Raw genomic sequence first — 16,671 nt, 5'->3', positions numbered from 1 at the left:
AAATAATTTTTCCTTTTCGTTTTCTCATTCGTTCGAGCGATTTTCACTTGTGTAGACTTTATATCTGTTCTGCTTTTGATTACTGAGTAGTTTTGTATGCGGATTAAATTTCAGTTACTGGGAGATATTTCTGAAATTCCGTCCTGACTCAGCGTTGTAGTTGAGTGTGTTGTTTGTAAACAGCGTTATATTGTTTTAAATTGTATGTTTTTCATAAAACTATAAGTTTCTTACTTTTAATGTTTTCAAACTTTTCTTAAAAAATTTCATATTCGATACACCATCAGGAATTTGCATTGACGATTTTAAGTTTGCAGACATAATATGAAACAAAAAAATTTAAGATTATTTAAAAATATTCATTCATTTCAATGCTGATTTGATAATTTCAAATAAGGAACTTCTTAAAATATCAGAACTTAACTTGTTGCCAACTACAAGATTTATTTATTGGCAAAAAATGTGTAAGTTATTAAAACTAAAATCTGCCATGGCTGTGACATTTTTAAATATTTGACATTCAGATTTAAACATTCCAAAATTAGCTATATCCAAATCTGAATTCAACTGTTTACACGTACAGAGTGATCAAAAAATACTTTGAATGACAGTATCCATTGTATGGGAAAGCCAACATTTAAATTTTGAACAAAGTCTAATTTACTTATAATTCAGAACTGACTTAAATTCGGAACAGTGTTTAGAAGTAACAGAGAAATTCCAAAATTTTGAACGTGAAAAATGAGAAATTAAACGTTAAAAATATAGCATTCATCTACATATACATAAATGAAATCTCAAAATTTGGTTAAGTTCGGGGAAAAATCCGTTGTTTCATCAATCTGTCGTTACAAAAAATAAAAAATTTAGCACGACCATCAGTCCGTCAGTACGACACACATGTAAATTGGGCTTGACACACTTCTCGCTATTTGAGTTCGGGAAAATTTATTTCGCGAACATCTCCGCTTAAATATCCAATAAAAACACCAACAAACTGTTTGATGTATTTCAAAACAAATAATTTGTTGCTATTATCATCCTCCATTCATAAAAACCGAAAATTTACGACGACGTTTACAATTTGTGTCTTTTGGAAGTGACTCAGTGCCCGCTGATGGTTTTATGCTGTGACAACAAAATTTAGGTCCGACTCACGGGGGAATTAAAATTAAATTAAAACGAATGACACCGTCGTCTACGCGTTTTAATGCAATAATTACAGAGGACTTAATTTAATTGTTTCTAAATGGGTCACTTGGAATTTGACTTATGATTTGGCTTTTTGTTATCTACATACTGACCTACCTTCCACTCTACTATTTACCATAATAATATTCGTATCAACATGATATCTACATTGTAAATTCTTCCAGTGCAATAAAGTGTTATTTGCTTGGTCGGATTTTTCTTGGAAATTTTCTCGACGAGTTATTTATTTTGAAATTCCTATTTGCTCTTTTTCTTAACGTGAAATATTAAAAAAATGTGTTGATATGTAGAAATGTTATCTGAAGCTACTTGTTAATTTTTTTTATCTGGTGTGATATCTTGTTCTAACTTTCAATTATTATTTGGGTTCTAGTGTTATCAGATAGAACATTTTTTTGGTAAATTGTTGTTATATAGCGAGATTATATTTCGAAACTGCATACGTGTAGACATATAATATGTAGGTATAATACACTTTGTTGAAGATTTTCTTCATTAAATCCATTAGGTTTAAATTTTTAAAAGTTTGTAGAAAGGAGCCTACAATTCATCTGAAAAATCCCGAGAATTAAACCCGAATTCGAACTCATTTATTTCAAGAGAAACACTTTTATTAACAGTTACAATGTGTTTTAAAAATACTAGGCATAATGTACAAAAATAATTTAATAAGATAAGAATGAGTTACTTATGTATGTTCAGTAACAGAAATATTAAATAGAACTACAAACCATAGTCTGTGAAAACATATCAATTTCAGGGTTTGCGTGGCAAAATTCAAATATAAATCATTACCACAGTCGCCCCTAAGTGTTTTTAAAGTACAGTCTTGGTAGAAACGAGTAGAGATACAAATACTTCTGTTATAAATAATTTTCTGATGATCACCAAAACTTGTTTAGATAAATTAGTTAAAACATGATCGTTTTCCGGGTCGGAACCGTGTTAATTTAGTTTTTGGGCTCAACGTTTCGGACACTGTCGTAAGTGGCATCTTCAGGAGCAGGGATAAGAATAAGGCAAAAGTGTGCGAAACGTTGAGCCGAAAAACTCAGTTAACACAGTTCCAAATCCGGAAAACGATCATGTATGTATTGATTCCGACCGTGAAGCCTCCGAAATTAAATTAGACGAGAAATCATCAGATGTGACATTGTATCACTTTCAGGCTTTTAGTGGTAAAATTTGAAAGTAAATCAGGAAATATCCTATATAATAACAACCACCCCCAAGAGTTTTCAAAGCCTAATTTTCGTGGGAATACTTCTATTGTAATTTTGTGATTCTGATATATTTCCAAGAAACATTGTTTTCAAGAAAAGAAGTATTTTTTGGGTGAATTGAAAAAAAAGGACCTGGACGTCTGCTGCAAACGACTTGTTAATAGAAGGATGGTTGCAGATGACGGAAAAGGAAGAAAAATGCAAAGTAATTCAGCAAAGTTTATCGTGGAAACTGTAGTCGACGATTAAGAACTGTTGGAGAAAAAATCCATGTATATCCTCGGCCAAGCTATTTTTCGCTGTCCCCGATCGATCAATCCATTCCAGTTGGAGTGACGCTGCATAAGAATGCGTCCATCTAATCCGCCTAATTATAATTCCTACCAATTAATCACAAAGGTTAACAAGCGCATCCATCGAAAAAATTTGGCCCGATTCGGCTATTCTCAACAGAATCGGCCTTGGAGCGTAACCTTGTGTCTATAAAATCTGCACTCCATGTAATCGAACGTAATCAAACAAATCGGAGCTTTTTTCAAACCACTTGCCAACATTCTCGTTTTATCACTTTATTTATAACTTTCACTTTGTTATTTTTGTATACGAGAGACTATAAATTATCCCGTAGGATTCGCATAAGCATCTTCAATTCAGCGAGTTTATTTCGGAGCGAGTGTTATTCTCATTTAACCCACATTTTTTTTTCCGAAAATATTTACGATGGATGCACTTTATGTGGCGCTTTTTTAGTAGCGTGCTTGTTATTTTGCGATTCTGTTTGCAAAACAGTCGACTTGCCAAGACGTGCGAAATGGGGATTTTATTGGGAGGTTTGTTTGAAATTAGGAGTTGATAATGTTAATTTGGGGAAGGTGGATAAGTAAACAGTTTGTTAATGATTGGAAATAAACACGTTGAGAAAAAACAGGGATATTATGTGGAGAAAATAACTTTTGATTTATCGGATATCAATTGGATGTTGGTAGCTGGAAGCGGTGGTTTCTCATTGTAATCAATCATGTGCTTGGAGATGGATAAATAGACGTGACGCCGTATCTCGTAATTATGCAAAAATGTAATTTAGCGATTATTATTAATTTTAACTGTCGTACTGGATAAGGAAACATAATATAACAATAAAAAGCTAAGATAATCAAATAGTACTCTTTTGTTTTTCTGTCTGATAAATGTGAAGAAAGTCGAGCAACATGGTTAAGCAACAGTAGAAGTTCGAGGAAAAACAGTTTATACCAGTGGTTTTAAAACAAGTCAAAAGTGAATTTCTGACCAACTCTGTGTTTTATGGAAGACTTCATTCGTTTAGGGCAATAGCAAGTGTTAGGTGTTGAAACCTATAGCCATTGTCAACACGTGATATTAACAGTCCGTTTCTAATCTTCTTACTTCCGGTATACATATTTTTTTAATTCCAAAGCTAAATTTAAATATATATTTAATTTGAAATTACTTAATCTCTTCGTCAGTGCTAACTTTATCTCGACAAAAACTAAAGGTACTACATAACAACTGTAGAATCTCATAAGAAATATTTTTTAGGATTAAAAGCAAATGCAACTCTCCGCTTAAATTTACTGTAAAAAAAGTAATTAGTTATAGTTATTTATTGTTCAAGACTTAATTCAACTATAGTACTTTAGTATCTGCAATTGCATTACTTTCGATCACCACATCTCACCTGTGAGGATTGAACGGAAAATAATGTTAAAAAAATGTTAAGCTATGGCCAAACGGTGAGATTCCATGGAAAAAGTCGAAACTGGTAACTTTTGAAAAAATATTAATTGTTGAGACAATTTCAAAGAAAATTTTATTCTAGTAATACGAAACTTTTAGCAATAACTTTAATTAAGCAATTACCTTATTATATTTAGAATTAGTTAGTTTCCCTTTGCAGATAATTATTATCCAACATAACTAAAGTGACAAGATAATTTTATAATTGTATTTCGTAATTTTTCAATGATTTGTAGAGAATTTTGACTTTTGGGAGTTGTGAAGTAGTCCGTTTAACACTAGATGGAGCAATAGAAGAAATTATTTATTTTTAATATCTTTGGCGATTGTCAATACCTGACGATATGTTGAAAACATATTTATTTCAAAATATTGTACAAATATTCCTTTTGACGACAAATTCAAAAGCGACTAAAACGTCAATATTTACGAATTGTCAATTTGACAAAAATCACCTTCAAGCCGTGCCTAAAAATAGCGCGGCTAACTTCAACCCCAGCTTAGGTGGTTGTTTAGTCACGGCTCGTGTCCGCGTATCTAAAATTCAAGTTAGCTTGGCCAAGCTGACAATTGAAAGTGACATTTTATATGCGGAAGTAGAAATGAATAAGGAATTTTTAGATTTAATTCTAATTTTTATAAACTGGTCTTAAAATTTTAGTAGCCGTTTTAATACTAAGTTTTGTTAGAGCTTCAGTTTTGATTCTGGTTAGCATTTCTGATATTTCTCCCGAGTTCTAGTTTCAGTTTTAGTTTCGTTTTTATTTCAATTGTTCCTTTTTTAATCAAAAAAAAAAACAAAAATGGTGACTCGAAAATCATGGAATTTTTTTGAAAAAAAACAGCTTTTTCACTGATGCCTTTACCATAAAAAAATCAGTGAGATATAGAAAGAACAAATCCAACTTGTAAAAATTAAATAAAGCTCAAGTAAACTCAAAATTAATTTATGTACTCATAAATAGTCGTCTCTTATCGACACCTTTCAGTTTACGATTTTGCACAATACTGGTTCCTTTAAAAGGGCTTTGACGAATATTTGAATTCAAGAACGAATTGTCTAAAAATCTTAAAGTTTTAGATTTGAATGAAAATGACCCTTCATGACTATCCGCCATGAGTGTACTTGCTAGAAAACAAATTTTTTGCAAACAATTTTGCCAACAAAGTTTTCTGGTAAGGGTCACATTCGATTAAAACTATCTACGAGATAGTAGGATGTGGATTACCTAAAAGAGGACTGAAAATAACAAGGAATTAATTTTTGAGTTCGTTTTAGTAACAATTTCTTCTAGAATTAATAATAATTAGTTGTAATTTCAGTCAACACAGTTACAGTTCTATTAGAAATAATAATAATTTCCGTTCTCTTTAAGAAAATTAAATAAAAGTTTTAAACCATAATTAAGTTTCTTGAAAGCATTAATTCTAATTTTAACTAACTAATTTTGGTTGTATTGAAGAATCCTGTTGATATTGTTATTTCATATCTGTTTTGGATTTGGTCACTGTCTACTAATCTCTTGAAAAACGATAAATTTTGGTATCACTTCCATATACATACATATTTCACGAATTTTTCACGGCCATGAATATGGTACTAATCAAAAGCCATTTTGGAGTCCATGAAAGGATTGGTTTGTGTTATCCTTTGGTTTTAAGTATGTTGTGGCGTGTGTTAAAAATTTAAGGAATGTGGAAGGCTTCTGGATAAACTGGTTTAAATACTTTAGTACGTGAGTGTGGTTGTAGACCATTTCATTTTATGTGAAATTTTATTTCCACAAACATTTTAATTCTTTTACCGATATTTTTTTTGTTTTTTCTTATATTAATCCGTCAACCTCCGTATTATTGACATAATTAATTTTCCTGCATCATATTATCAACAGCCACAAAAAAAAGTCAAAAGAATCTAGAAATGTATACATTTAACAGAGGAAAAAAACAAATATTTGTAAACAGTACGTAACAGGACCTCCAGTGTGATAATAGATGTTAAATTGGCAGATGACAACATCCACAGGTAGTCCAACAAAAAGTTACCGCCATAAAATTAATTAAAATTTAACTTCTGACAACATAATAGTCCTGGTAGTTACTAAATCACACGTATTGTGTCAAAAAGTAATAAAAGCACAGTCCTCAACATCGCCTAATTGAGTCATTTATCATTCTCGTAAAACCGCCAATAAAATGACATCATTTTTTCCATTGTAATTATTTGTGTAAATTTTTACAGCCGCTAAACAACAATACCCATTATTATGACATTCAAAACCGTCGAATTATTAAAATACTTTAATGGATATATCCTTCGGAATTTTTCACTATGCTAATTCGCTCAATTCCGTCTTCATTATCAATAAATCGTCTTTATCTCCGCATTTCCATTCCGACCCAATTTATGCAAATCCCACGCAGAGGAGTGCTAAACCTCTTAACCAAGATATTTCTTTGGAATCGACGCAACAAGGCCGACAAACTTAACATTGACAAACATGCACAGTACCATTCGAGCTCAAAAAGCCGCCATAACACTGCCTCGATAAATTTCTTCATGTCTTTGAACTGTGGAATGGTTTCGCGATAAAAATACACAACACTAGCATAAATCCCAGCAATTGCAATATGAGGCGTGTTGTTTATTTTTAAGCGGCAAAAATGGGACAATGCAATTTATTGTGCACTATCGGTGCAGGCGGATTAATGGAGCTCTGGTCTATATATGACAACGCGAACGTTGTGAAAAACTTCTGCGAATGCGTTAGATAATAGATTTGTAAATCAGTTTTAGTGGAAAATGACGTGTCCAAGACTTGGTTTTGCTAATTTTAGTCAAAATAAGTGTAAAAGGTAAAAGCTGACTTTAATGATAAGTTGAGTAGTTCGAAAAAGTTTTGTGCATAAACGAAGGAAGAAAAACCGCACTTCTAATAAGTCTAGTATTGTCCGATCTAAATCAGCTAGAAAAACAGATGTTCCAAAAGAGTAACAAACCATGTGACGTTTAGCAACTTTACAGATGTATTTCGTCACCTTAGAACTGGTTTGCCGCATATCCAGATCGCGTCCGAGGGATTTTCGCCTCTACTGCTTGGTGCAGATTTGCCGCATGTCGCACTTGGGCGAAGCGAAACATAGTTTAGATTCAGTGCTGATTTGCCGCATGTCCAAGCAGAAATCGATACAGTACCGTTATCCGTTTTTACGTACTTCCTTGCTGTTTTGCTTTTCAGCGTTAGGTTTGGGGTTGGGAAAGAAATCGTATTCAACTTCACGCGCAGAACAATAAGAATAATGTGAAATAAATAAAAAAGAGACTTAACAATTTTGATGAATCTGAAATTAAAAAAAAGCAACTGTAATTTGTGCAACTCTTTTTCTGTTGTTATCGATGTTACAAATATTTTCAAATTATTAGATTCGAAATTTTACAAATTTAAATTTCAAATAGATTTGTTGTTCGATAAACAAATAATTTAATTTTTTACTAAACAGTAACATTTTATTAACGATATTTCTACATCAATAATCACAAATAATAGATACATTTTTAATTTTTTAAATTAAAATGTTGTAAAAGTAATATGAAAATTAAAATTTCGAAGCAAAATCTGTTTAGGTGGATTTTGCTTCGAAATTTATTACTGGAACGTTTACAAAAATCAGCTTTTGACATAAAATGCTTGCAAATTTGAAACAGAATTGGAATGTTTCTTGACAATCATGCCTAATACATTTTTGACTTGTATCTTTTAAAAAGAATTATTTCCGAATTTATAGCTATTTACAATTTACGACTTACTTCAAGAACAAATTCCGTATTAGAATTTTACCTATAATAACTAAATAGATGTATGTTGTTAATTTATATAAGGTACCTTACATCGAAACGAGTAATTTGTTTTTTAATATGACATTGCCTTTCTTTATCATTCTATTTGTCTAACAATTATTGTTGTGCAATTATACGCGTGTAAATAAAAATAACTTTACAATAACTTATTTATGGGTAAATTTTTTACCAATTAATTTAACTGGATGGTTATATGTAATGGTAATAATAGCCGCATAAAATTCACTCACTGTTTAGGTATACCAGATATCAAAAGCTATTAAATCCAAATGTTATTGTTTATTTTTTTATGTCTCGAGCGCAAGCTAAGGAAGTATTGTAATCAGGTTCATCGGGCGACTGGCTACTTTTATGGCTTCTCAACGTTTCATGACTCCTATAATGAGAAAACATAGGTCTCGCGTTTCCAGTTGATAAAACGCTGACCAACATTTGTAATCATCCTCCCCATTATATAACGTCATCTCCAACTTTTACAGCAATAAATGTTATATAAATTTTAAAAAATAACATACTTTTTCATTTGTTGTTTATTGAGATTTTACCCTAAGCATCCAGATTGAATTGAATTACCATAACCCTAATTTCTTGAGATTTTGAAAACAGGACATACTACATACATAAAGAAAGTTAAAAGAATTTGAAGTAATGTAATGATACTCTTTTTACATCAACATACTATTATTTATCAATTAATTGGGCATCGTCCAAAATACTGTTCATAAATTATAAGTGCAGGAAGTTTATGCAAAAACATGCAAATACATTTTTTGCGTATAATAATATGTATTGCTTTATTATTAAGTATCTACTCATTTATAAGAATTATTAAAATTAGTAAAAAAAAGTATTCAAGTCTCTGTCTAGTTTAATACCTTACCTTATTAAAATAATAAGTTTAATCAATTATGTAGTTAGCAAACAATGACGTTTAATTTATACTTAGTAGGGTTCACGGCATGTTTAATTCGGAGTTATAATTTGAGAATATAATTTACCCGTTTATTTATTTTTGTAGTTTAGTAGTACTTCAGCAAATTTAGAAAACTGTATGTTATTTAAAAATACGTGACAAATCACGAGGCCAGGCAATCTAGAGATCTGACTGTTGGTTTGCGCGGGAAATACTGCATACTTTTTAGATAAAAGGAGTCTATGATAAGCGCACGTAGGAGATCATAGACAGAGAGCTAATATTTAGAGCTAATGTATTGGAAAGAAATAGGACAAGTTTACGTGCGCACACCACAGCCTCCCTTTCTTCTCTAAACAGTTTGGGATCATACCACAGTATCATAAATAATAATTGACAAAGAGTTCGCAAAGGAATCCAACGGAAATATTTATACAATTGTTTACAACTACCAGTACAAATAATTCTTTCATTTTCAACTGAAAAGCGTATAACTATATTAAGTACTAGATATTATGGAGTTAGGGGTAATCAAATAGATTTGGGTTGCAGTCAACATAATTGTCACTGATACATAAGACATGGAAACGAATGATTTATTTCCAAATCCAAATATACTGCATTTACAGTTTTAAGCAGTATCACTGCTAATTTTCTCTGGTTGCCCGACAATAGCTACTTGTAGTCAATATCCACGTAATGTAATAAAATACTGGAATCTAATTGTTTGAGACAACAACCTATTTTTACCCGAGTGTTCTTTATCAGTTTGAATATTTTATATAAAAAAATTACATATTAAGCTGCAATTTTAGTAGGACTGCAGCGAGTCAACGAGCCGCCTTTACTCCGCCAATGCAAAGAAAATATCATTTTATTATCCTTTGTAAAAGTAGTTCCTTTCTGTAAAACACATTTAAATTTGGTACTCCGTATTTCGTTCACAATTCACCATTTAACAATGGAAATTGACAATGCAATATTTGGATTCTACAGTTTTTAGGAAAAATGAATGACTGCAATGAGTTTTATCAAATGTAGATTTTATATAAAAATAAAGAAAAATAAGTCTCTTTATTTTAAAAATATTTAGAAAAAATCGAATCAAAACATCAATAATTTAACATTCATTGTTCGTTATACTTAGTTAACTACTTCACCACGAGATTTCTAATATCGTTTCAATTTTTCATTTATTTCACATTACGAGTCCTTGCCGTATTTCTTGTTCTGCGCGTGAAGTTGATTAAGAAATCTTAATCTTAATTATCTCTGAAAAATGTATCTATTATTATCTGTAATTATTGATGTGGAAATATCATTTCCACAAATACGAATATAGGTATGCAGCATTATGAATTTTGTTGACTAAAATTTTAGAGAAAATAAGGTCAATCATTTCCGAGAAATCATTAAACAAAAATGTTACTGTTAAGTAAAAAATTAAATTATTTGTTTAACGAGCAACAAATCTATTTGAAATTTAAATTTGTAAAATTTCGAATCTAATAATTTGAAACTGAATCTTTCTTAAAAAAAAAATTGAAAATATTTGTAACATCTATAACAACAGAAAAACAGTTGCACAAATTACAGTTGCTTTTTTTTAATTTCAGATTCATCAAAATTGTTAAGTCTTTTTTATTTATTTCACATTATTCTTATTGTTCTGCGCGTGAAGTTGAATACGATTTCTTTCCCAACCCCAAACCTAACGCTGAAAAGCAAAACAGCAAGGAAGTACGTAAAAACGGATAACGGTACTGTATCGATTTCTGCTTGGACATGCGGCAAATCAGCACTGAATCTAAACTATGTTTCGCTTCGCCCAAGTGCGACATGCGGCAAATCTGCACCAAGCAGTAGAGGCGAAAATCCCTCGGACGCGATCTGGATATGCGGCAAACCAGTTCTAAGGTGACGATTTATTTGTGACACGTGAGGTGTTCCAACCTCCAAAACTCCCACCTTGCTCATTCTTTTTGGCTTCGGATGTGCAACGGCAACTGCATCGCTACGAGTTACGATGCTTAAAACACGTGTACGCTTATGTAAACACTAAACACGAGTTCGGTTTTTGTCAGAGACCACGGCAAGTTTTTGAAATGAGTTCAAGATTATTTTTGTAGGATGCGATTCACCTGGCACTCGAAAGTGCAAACGTATTTTTCGATAATTGTATTAATAGAGTACTTACTGCAGTGCTAAAGTTAGGGATTACTGGTTGGAAAAAGTGTAGATTGAATTTGCGTCACGGCTCTTTTGAGACGGGGATTTTGGACAGTAATTTATGATTTAAATTTTTTTGCGGAGCGTCAGACTTACTCAAGTGCTTGAAGTGTGTGCTTTCGGTTTGGGGTCAGTTGATTTCCTGTGGGTACAGTTTGCTGTTGGTTATCTAAGTTTTTTTAAATTTTTTCGTCTTACTGTAACACTAGCCTGTTTTTCTCAATTGGTCAGTTGTTTCTAGATGAGATTGCTCAAGCGCTAGCTGTAACTCAGCCTGTTGTTATAATAGTGCAAGAAATAGTAACAAGTAAGTAACTTTCTAGTCCAAAATTAATGTTTCAGTATTTACTTCACTATTTTATTTATGTTTATTGAAATTCAAATATTTTTACTTCCCCAGTGTTTTTCATATTTTCTCCATATTTCATAGCTTCTAGAATATGAAAAAGTAGATCTCCCGTTTTGTATATCTGGTCTTACTCTTTCTGTTAGATTACTGTGAAATGTCAGGTGCTAAAACGCTGACCAACTCTTCGTCCTATCATTATTTAAAAATTTAAAAATATACAAAATACCATGCTTCTATACATATTTCTGGTTTATTAATCACGCTGGATGTTTGGAAAAAAGTCAAAATTGTAGAAAAAATTTTACAATTTACTTTGCCCCTGAAATTTTCCAAGCGTGAACATCATTAATCAAATTTTATCTATTCCTACTTTTAAAAAACGTTCTCTCATCTTAAAACTAAGGCCTCCATCTGTGCAATCAGTGCTTCAGAGACTGTTACTACTTCTTCTGAACTGTTTTCTTTGTAATAGTAACAACTGTGTTCTCTTGTCCCGCAGATGGAACTGCAAAATTGGACTCGCGCTCTTGTCGCAGTAACCCTCCTAACCCTCGCCTCCGCCGCCTTGGACGACTACTTCGATCTCCCCGGCCCCTACTGCCGAGACCGAGGATGTTGTCCCGGTAGACAGGACGACTGTTCAGTCCCCATTTTAGGTAAGCGTGTAGGTTTATTCAAACAACAGCTAAGTGCTCCCTAACCAAGGCTCGGCTTTTCATTCACTCAAAGCTCTTGGGAAAGGGTACACTTTGACATTTCAGGAAATAACGAAGTCGTTTTTGATGAAGGTACGTTATGTTACTGCGACGATTTTTGTAACCGCACCAGGAACGAAGATTGTTGCCCCGATTTTTGGCCACACTGTAAGGGAATCATGCCGCCCGAGATCCCAGGACCCATTTTGGGCTGTACATATGAAGGCATCGTGTATCCGGTGAACAAGGTGGTGAAGAGGAACTGCAACGATTGGTGAGTGAATATTTGGTTTGTTTTTATTTAAATTAATTTCGGAAAAACTAGTTGGCTAAAACTGTTGTCTGCTAGCAAAGCAGATAGTATATGGTCTTCGTAAAAAATATAAGTAAGGTATACCTACAGGGTGAACAATTGTAATTTCGAAAGTGTTTAAATATGAAAGTAACAATGCTGTTGTTTTGAAAAGGAAATATTAAAGTTTTTTGACTGTCCATTTTAATAAATACTTTAATTAGGGTCATAAAATTTAACAAACCATGTTCTAAAATTCAGCCAATGCAGTATATCCGATTTCGACTGATTCAGGTTAAGTCTGAATTTTGGTCACATATTTTTGATTTCATCCCACTATGTATATATTTTTTCGGTAGCAAATGTACAGCAATAAGCAACACCACCGCTGAAATGTTGTGTGAACAGAACGCATGTATCGTCGATCCCATGATTATTGATTTCGTTAATAACAATTATGGTGTTGGCTGGACTGCTTCTAACTACTCAGAATTCTGGGGCAGAAAACTAGAAGAAGGCATCAAACTGAGGTACTGCAGTTTTAGCGGAAACAGGAAGACCAAACATAATTTTTCATTTTTCCAAGGTTGGGCACTCTTCAACCTCAGCGATTTGTGATGAGAATGACCCCAGTGAGGCGAATTTACGATCCCCATTCCTTCCCCCGGGAATTCGATTCGGAGATGAAGTGGCCCGGATTTATCACTCATGTTCAAGACCAAGGATGGTGTGGCTCTTCGTGGGCCATTTCCACTGCCGCTGTTGCTTCCGACAGGTATTTTTTTGTAGTTTTGTCACAACTTATGTTGACCCTGAATAAATAAATTTAAAACTTTAATAAATATTATTACGCAATGTGTATTCTTTTTCCAGATTTGCAATTTTGTCAAAAGGAAGAGAGAGAATAACCCTTTCAGCTCAGCATCTAATCTCCTGTGACAGAAGAGGTCAACAGAGCTGTAATGGGGGTTATTTGGATCGGGCTTGGTCTTACATTCGTAAATTCGGTTTGGTTGATGAAGATTGTTTCCCCTACACTGCTTCAAACGAAAAATGTCGCGTCCCAAGACACGGAGATTTGTTGACCGCAAAATGCAGGCTTCCGCAGTTCGTCGACCGGAAGTCTAAGTATAAAGTTGCCCCTGCGTATAGAATTGGAAATGAAACTGATATCATGTTCGAGATTTTGAATTCGGGGCCTGTTCAAGGTAAGTCCGGCACTTTTAACCTTTTTATTTTAGTTGTTTCGTACGTTAAAATTTATTTGTCGTAAAAATATATTCTGTACGCTTATGTCACAGATTTTTGACATTTATATTAAACATTTATAGTTTGTTTATAAATGTGAATGAGATAACACAACTGTCACTGAGGAAAGCAGTCTAAAATAACACTCCTTTGAATGTATTTCATAAAATAAATATTTAAAAAATAAATTCAACGGAAAAAGTCAAAGGATTATGGTAAAGAAAATATAGTAACCAAATTTCCAAATATACAGTGTACCAGAAGATAAATGCAAACGCTGTAAATTATTTTATGAGGGGTATGTTGTACCCACAACCTGTAATAAAACCATTACGAGCTTTTCGATTTGCATTTACTAGAGAACAAATACGGTCTTGGAAAGGTAGCAACTAATTTTGATTTACAGCTTTACCCAGGGTACAGCTTCGAAAGCGACTGGAGATTTTGCAGTGGCAAACTCATGATTGGAGTCATTTGCATTTATCTTTTAGTGCACTGTATATACATTTATACTTATAGACGCTATATTTTTGCCGAATTTAGATTCAGTTTCAAACATTAATGTTGACAAAAATTGATGTAATATTTTGACTGATTTAAAAGTTAAAACAATATGTGAAATACGGAGAACAAATATTTTTTTTTACTACGTTCCTTTCTCATTTTGATTCAAACTATTTTGATCAAATTCTGGTGCATATACTTTAACAAATAAAAAAACGGCTAAATTCTCTAATCCGTTTTAATGCTGCAAGAAGGTGAATGTCAAGGAAAACCGATACATATTATTTCTTGACATGTTTTTAGTTAAAAGGATTATTATTTTTAAATATCAATAACAAAATTGTTTCTATTATACAAAAATTTTGTCTGTAACTCATTCGCGAAACTTTTAGCGCGCTCGGCTGATTTTTCAGATCGGTTACGCCTCGTCAGAAAAACTTTCTCGTCTCGTTGTACGCCAAAGTACAAATTTGTTTAATTAGCAAGTTAAATAAAAAAAATACAGATACTTATTTATGTTTTTTGACATTTACCTACAACTTCTATTTTTAAAAAATTTCAGGCAGTAAAAACAAAAATGCCTGCAGCGCAAACTATTCATAATTTTCTGTTTACATTAAATAGAGTGACATATAATCGCACTAAATTGGTTATAAGTAGGTAGATTATACATTTTTTTTCTAATAATGTCCTACTAATGGAGTTATTGTGGGAGAATTATTATGATTGAGCACCCACCTGCTAGCCAGAACAACGCCAATTATTTTATTTTAAATACTTTAGTGCTTATGATTATGAATTATCAATTTTTACAGTATATATTTTTTAATTTTTAAGATTTACGCCATCTTGAAAGTGTCTTCAGATTGCAAAAGTTAAAATCTTAAAAACAATCTGCGTATTACTCTCAAACTAAGTTTTTTTGACACATAAACGATTCAAATTTGGGTTAAACAATGTGAGAAAATATAACATTAAAAATGTCAAATAACTGTAAAATATCGAAAATATCAAAAATGTCCAAACTTTCAAAAATCAAAAATACACGTTTAGTCATTACGTAAACTTAATCACAAAGGTCTAAACAGTTACAATATTTGAATGCTTACAATGACATGTTAATCCATAAAAAAATTCAAAAATGCCAAAATAATAAATAAAATTATTAAATATATCAGAAAATTTCGGACATTCGTGTCCAGCAAATAAAAAATCGTGTACCTACCTAAACAAACAAAAAATCGCATATTTCAGCAATTTTTAAGGAAATATATAAAATTTTGTTTTTAAGTTCGGAACAAAGAAGAAATATATATATTTTTTTTGGCAGAAGGGATTATTTTATAATACAACTCGAAGATTATTTTAAAATTTTGAAAGTTTTTAGACAGTTGTAGAAAAAATATTGTGCCCACTTCGTTGGAAAAAGTTTCCTAGCGAGACATTAATCTAATCTAGAATTTCTCCTAAAATAAATATTTACTCGTAAATAAATAAATAAATAAAAAATCTTTTTATAGCAACCATTAAGGTTTACCACGACTTCTTCACATACAAGGGCGGTATCTACAAGCACTCTTCCGTGTCACCAGACGACAGAACAGGCTACCACTCAATCAGAATTGTAGGATGGGGCGAAGAATATACTTCAGAAGGTCTTAGAAAATACTGGGTAAGTATATGGCAAAGTTAAACTCTCCAGAATATTTTTTCCCAAACTAAAAAATTACCCCATTTTTTCAATTTCAGAAAGTGGCCAACAGCTGGGGTCCAGCCTGGGGCGAAAACGGCTACTTCCGCATCATCCGCGGCGTCGACGAGTGCGAAATCGAATCATTCGTCCTCGGAACCTGGCCCGAAATCGAAAACAAACTTCTCCTGCAAAACGAAATCCCTCGAGTCAACATATAGATGTAGGTGCCATTTGGACGTGTTCATCTCGAAAATTGCCATTTACTTCGTAACTGCCATGTTATGTGTTCTGACAAATCTGCAACTGTTATTAAAAACGCCATCCTGTTTTGTATTTATTGCTGCGGGTGACGGTAAAGCACTCGTTTCTAACCTAATTTCCGTGGAAAAGTCGGGGTTAGTGGCCCGGAGCCGATGTTTGACATCTCGTTTAGGAAAAATAATGTTGGTATTCGAAAAAACGCTCATTTATCTTGCGTGTTGTAAACATGCGCGCGTAATAAAAATTAATGCGAAGACATTCTAATTTATGTATTTTTTTTTCGTAAGTGGTGCTTTATCGTCACTCTGCCATTACATTATGTGTGAATACTAATTGATCGATGTAATTGTAGCAAAAAAATAATGTTCGTTTAAGCTGATAGAATCATAATATATTTTTATATGTTAGTTAATTATTAGACTATTTTAACAAATATAA

At 32.5% G+C, this 16,671-nt stretch overlaps 1 protein-coding gene across 4 annotated transcripts in view; it reads left to right on the top strand.

Annotated features, from left to right (window-relative positions):
• LOC135134688 (tubulointerstitial nephritis antigen-like) overlaps positions 1 to 16,671 on the top strand; it is a 22,291-nt gene extending 5,620 nt beyond the window's left edge. The window contains exons 1-8 of one of the 4 annotated variants that reach the window (XM_064063455.1): positions 11,302 to 11,498; positions 12,040 to 12,196; positions 12,302 to 12,509; positions 12,887 to 13,057; positions 13,114 to 13,302; positions 13,401 to 13,735; positions 15,800 to 15,951; positions 16,029 to 16,671. In XM_064063455.1, the coding sequence (XP_063919525.1) occupies positions 12,040 to 12,196; positions 12,302 to 12,509; positions 12,887 to 13,057; positions 13,114 to 13,302; positions 13,401 to 13,735; positions 15,800 to 15,951; positions 16,029 to 16,190 (1,374 nt within the window). In that variant the 5' untranslated portion in view covers positions 11,302 to 11,498 and the 3' untranslated portion in view covers positions 16,191 to 16,671. Of the gene's footprint in view, positions 1 to 11,301; positions 11,499 to 12,012; positions 12,197 to 12,301; positions 12,510 to 12,886; positions 13,058 to 13,113; positions 13,303 to 13,400; positions 13,736 to 15,799; positions 15,952 to 16,028 lie in introns of those variants that run through there. The other 3 variants (XM_064063453.1, XM_064063454.1, XM_064063456.1) reach the window with 3 other exon arrangements.

The sequence above is a fragment of the Zophobas morio genome, unplaced genomic scaffold, assembly GCF_036711695.1.
Source record: "Zophobas morio isolate AGI-343-1 ecotype UQ-CSIRO unplaced genomic scaffold, CSIRO_AGI_Zmor_V1 ptg000023l, whole genome shotgun sequence".
In the NCBI taxonomy this organism is placed as follows: Eukaryota; Metazoa; Arthropoda; class Insecta; order Coleoptera; family Tenebrionidae; genus Zophobas; species Zophobas morio.
Note: the sequence above shows the minus strand (reverse complement) of the source record. Positions and strands in the feature narration are given on the sequence as shown.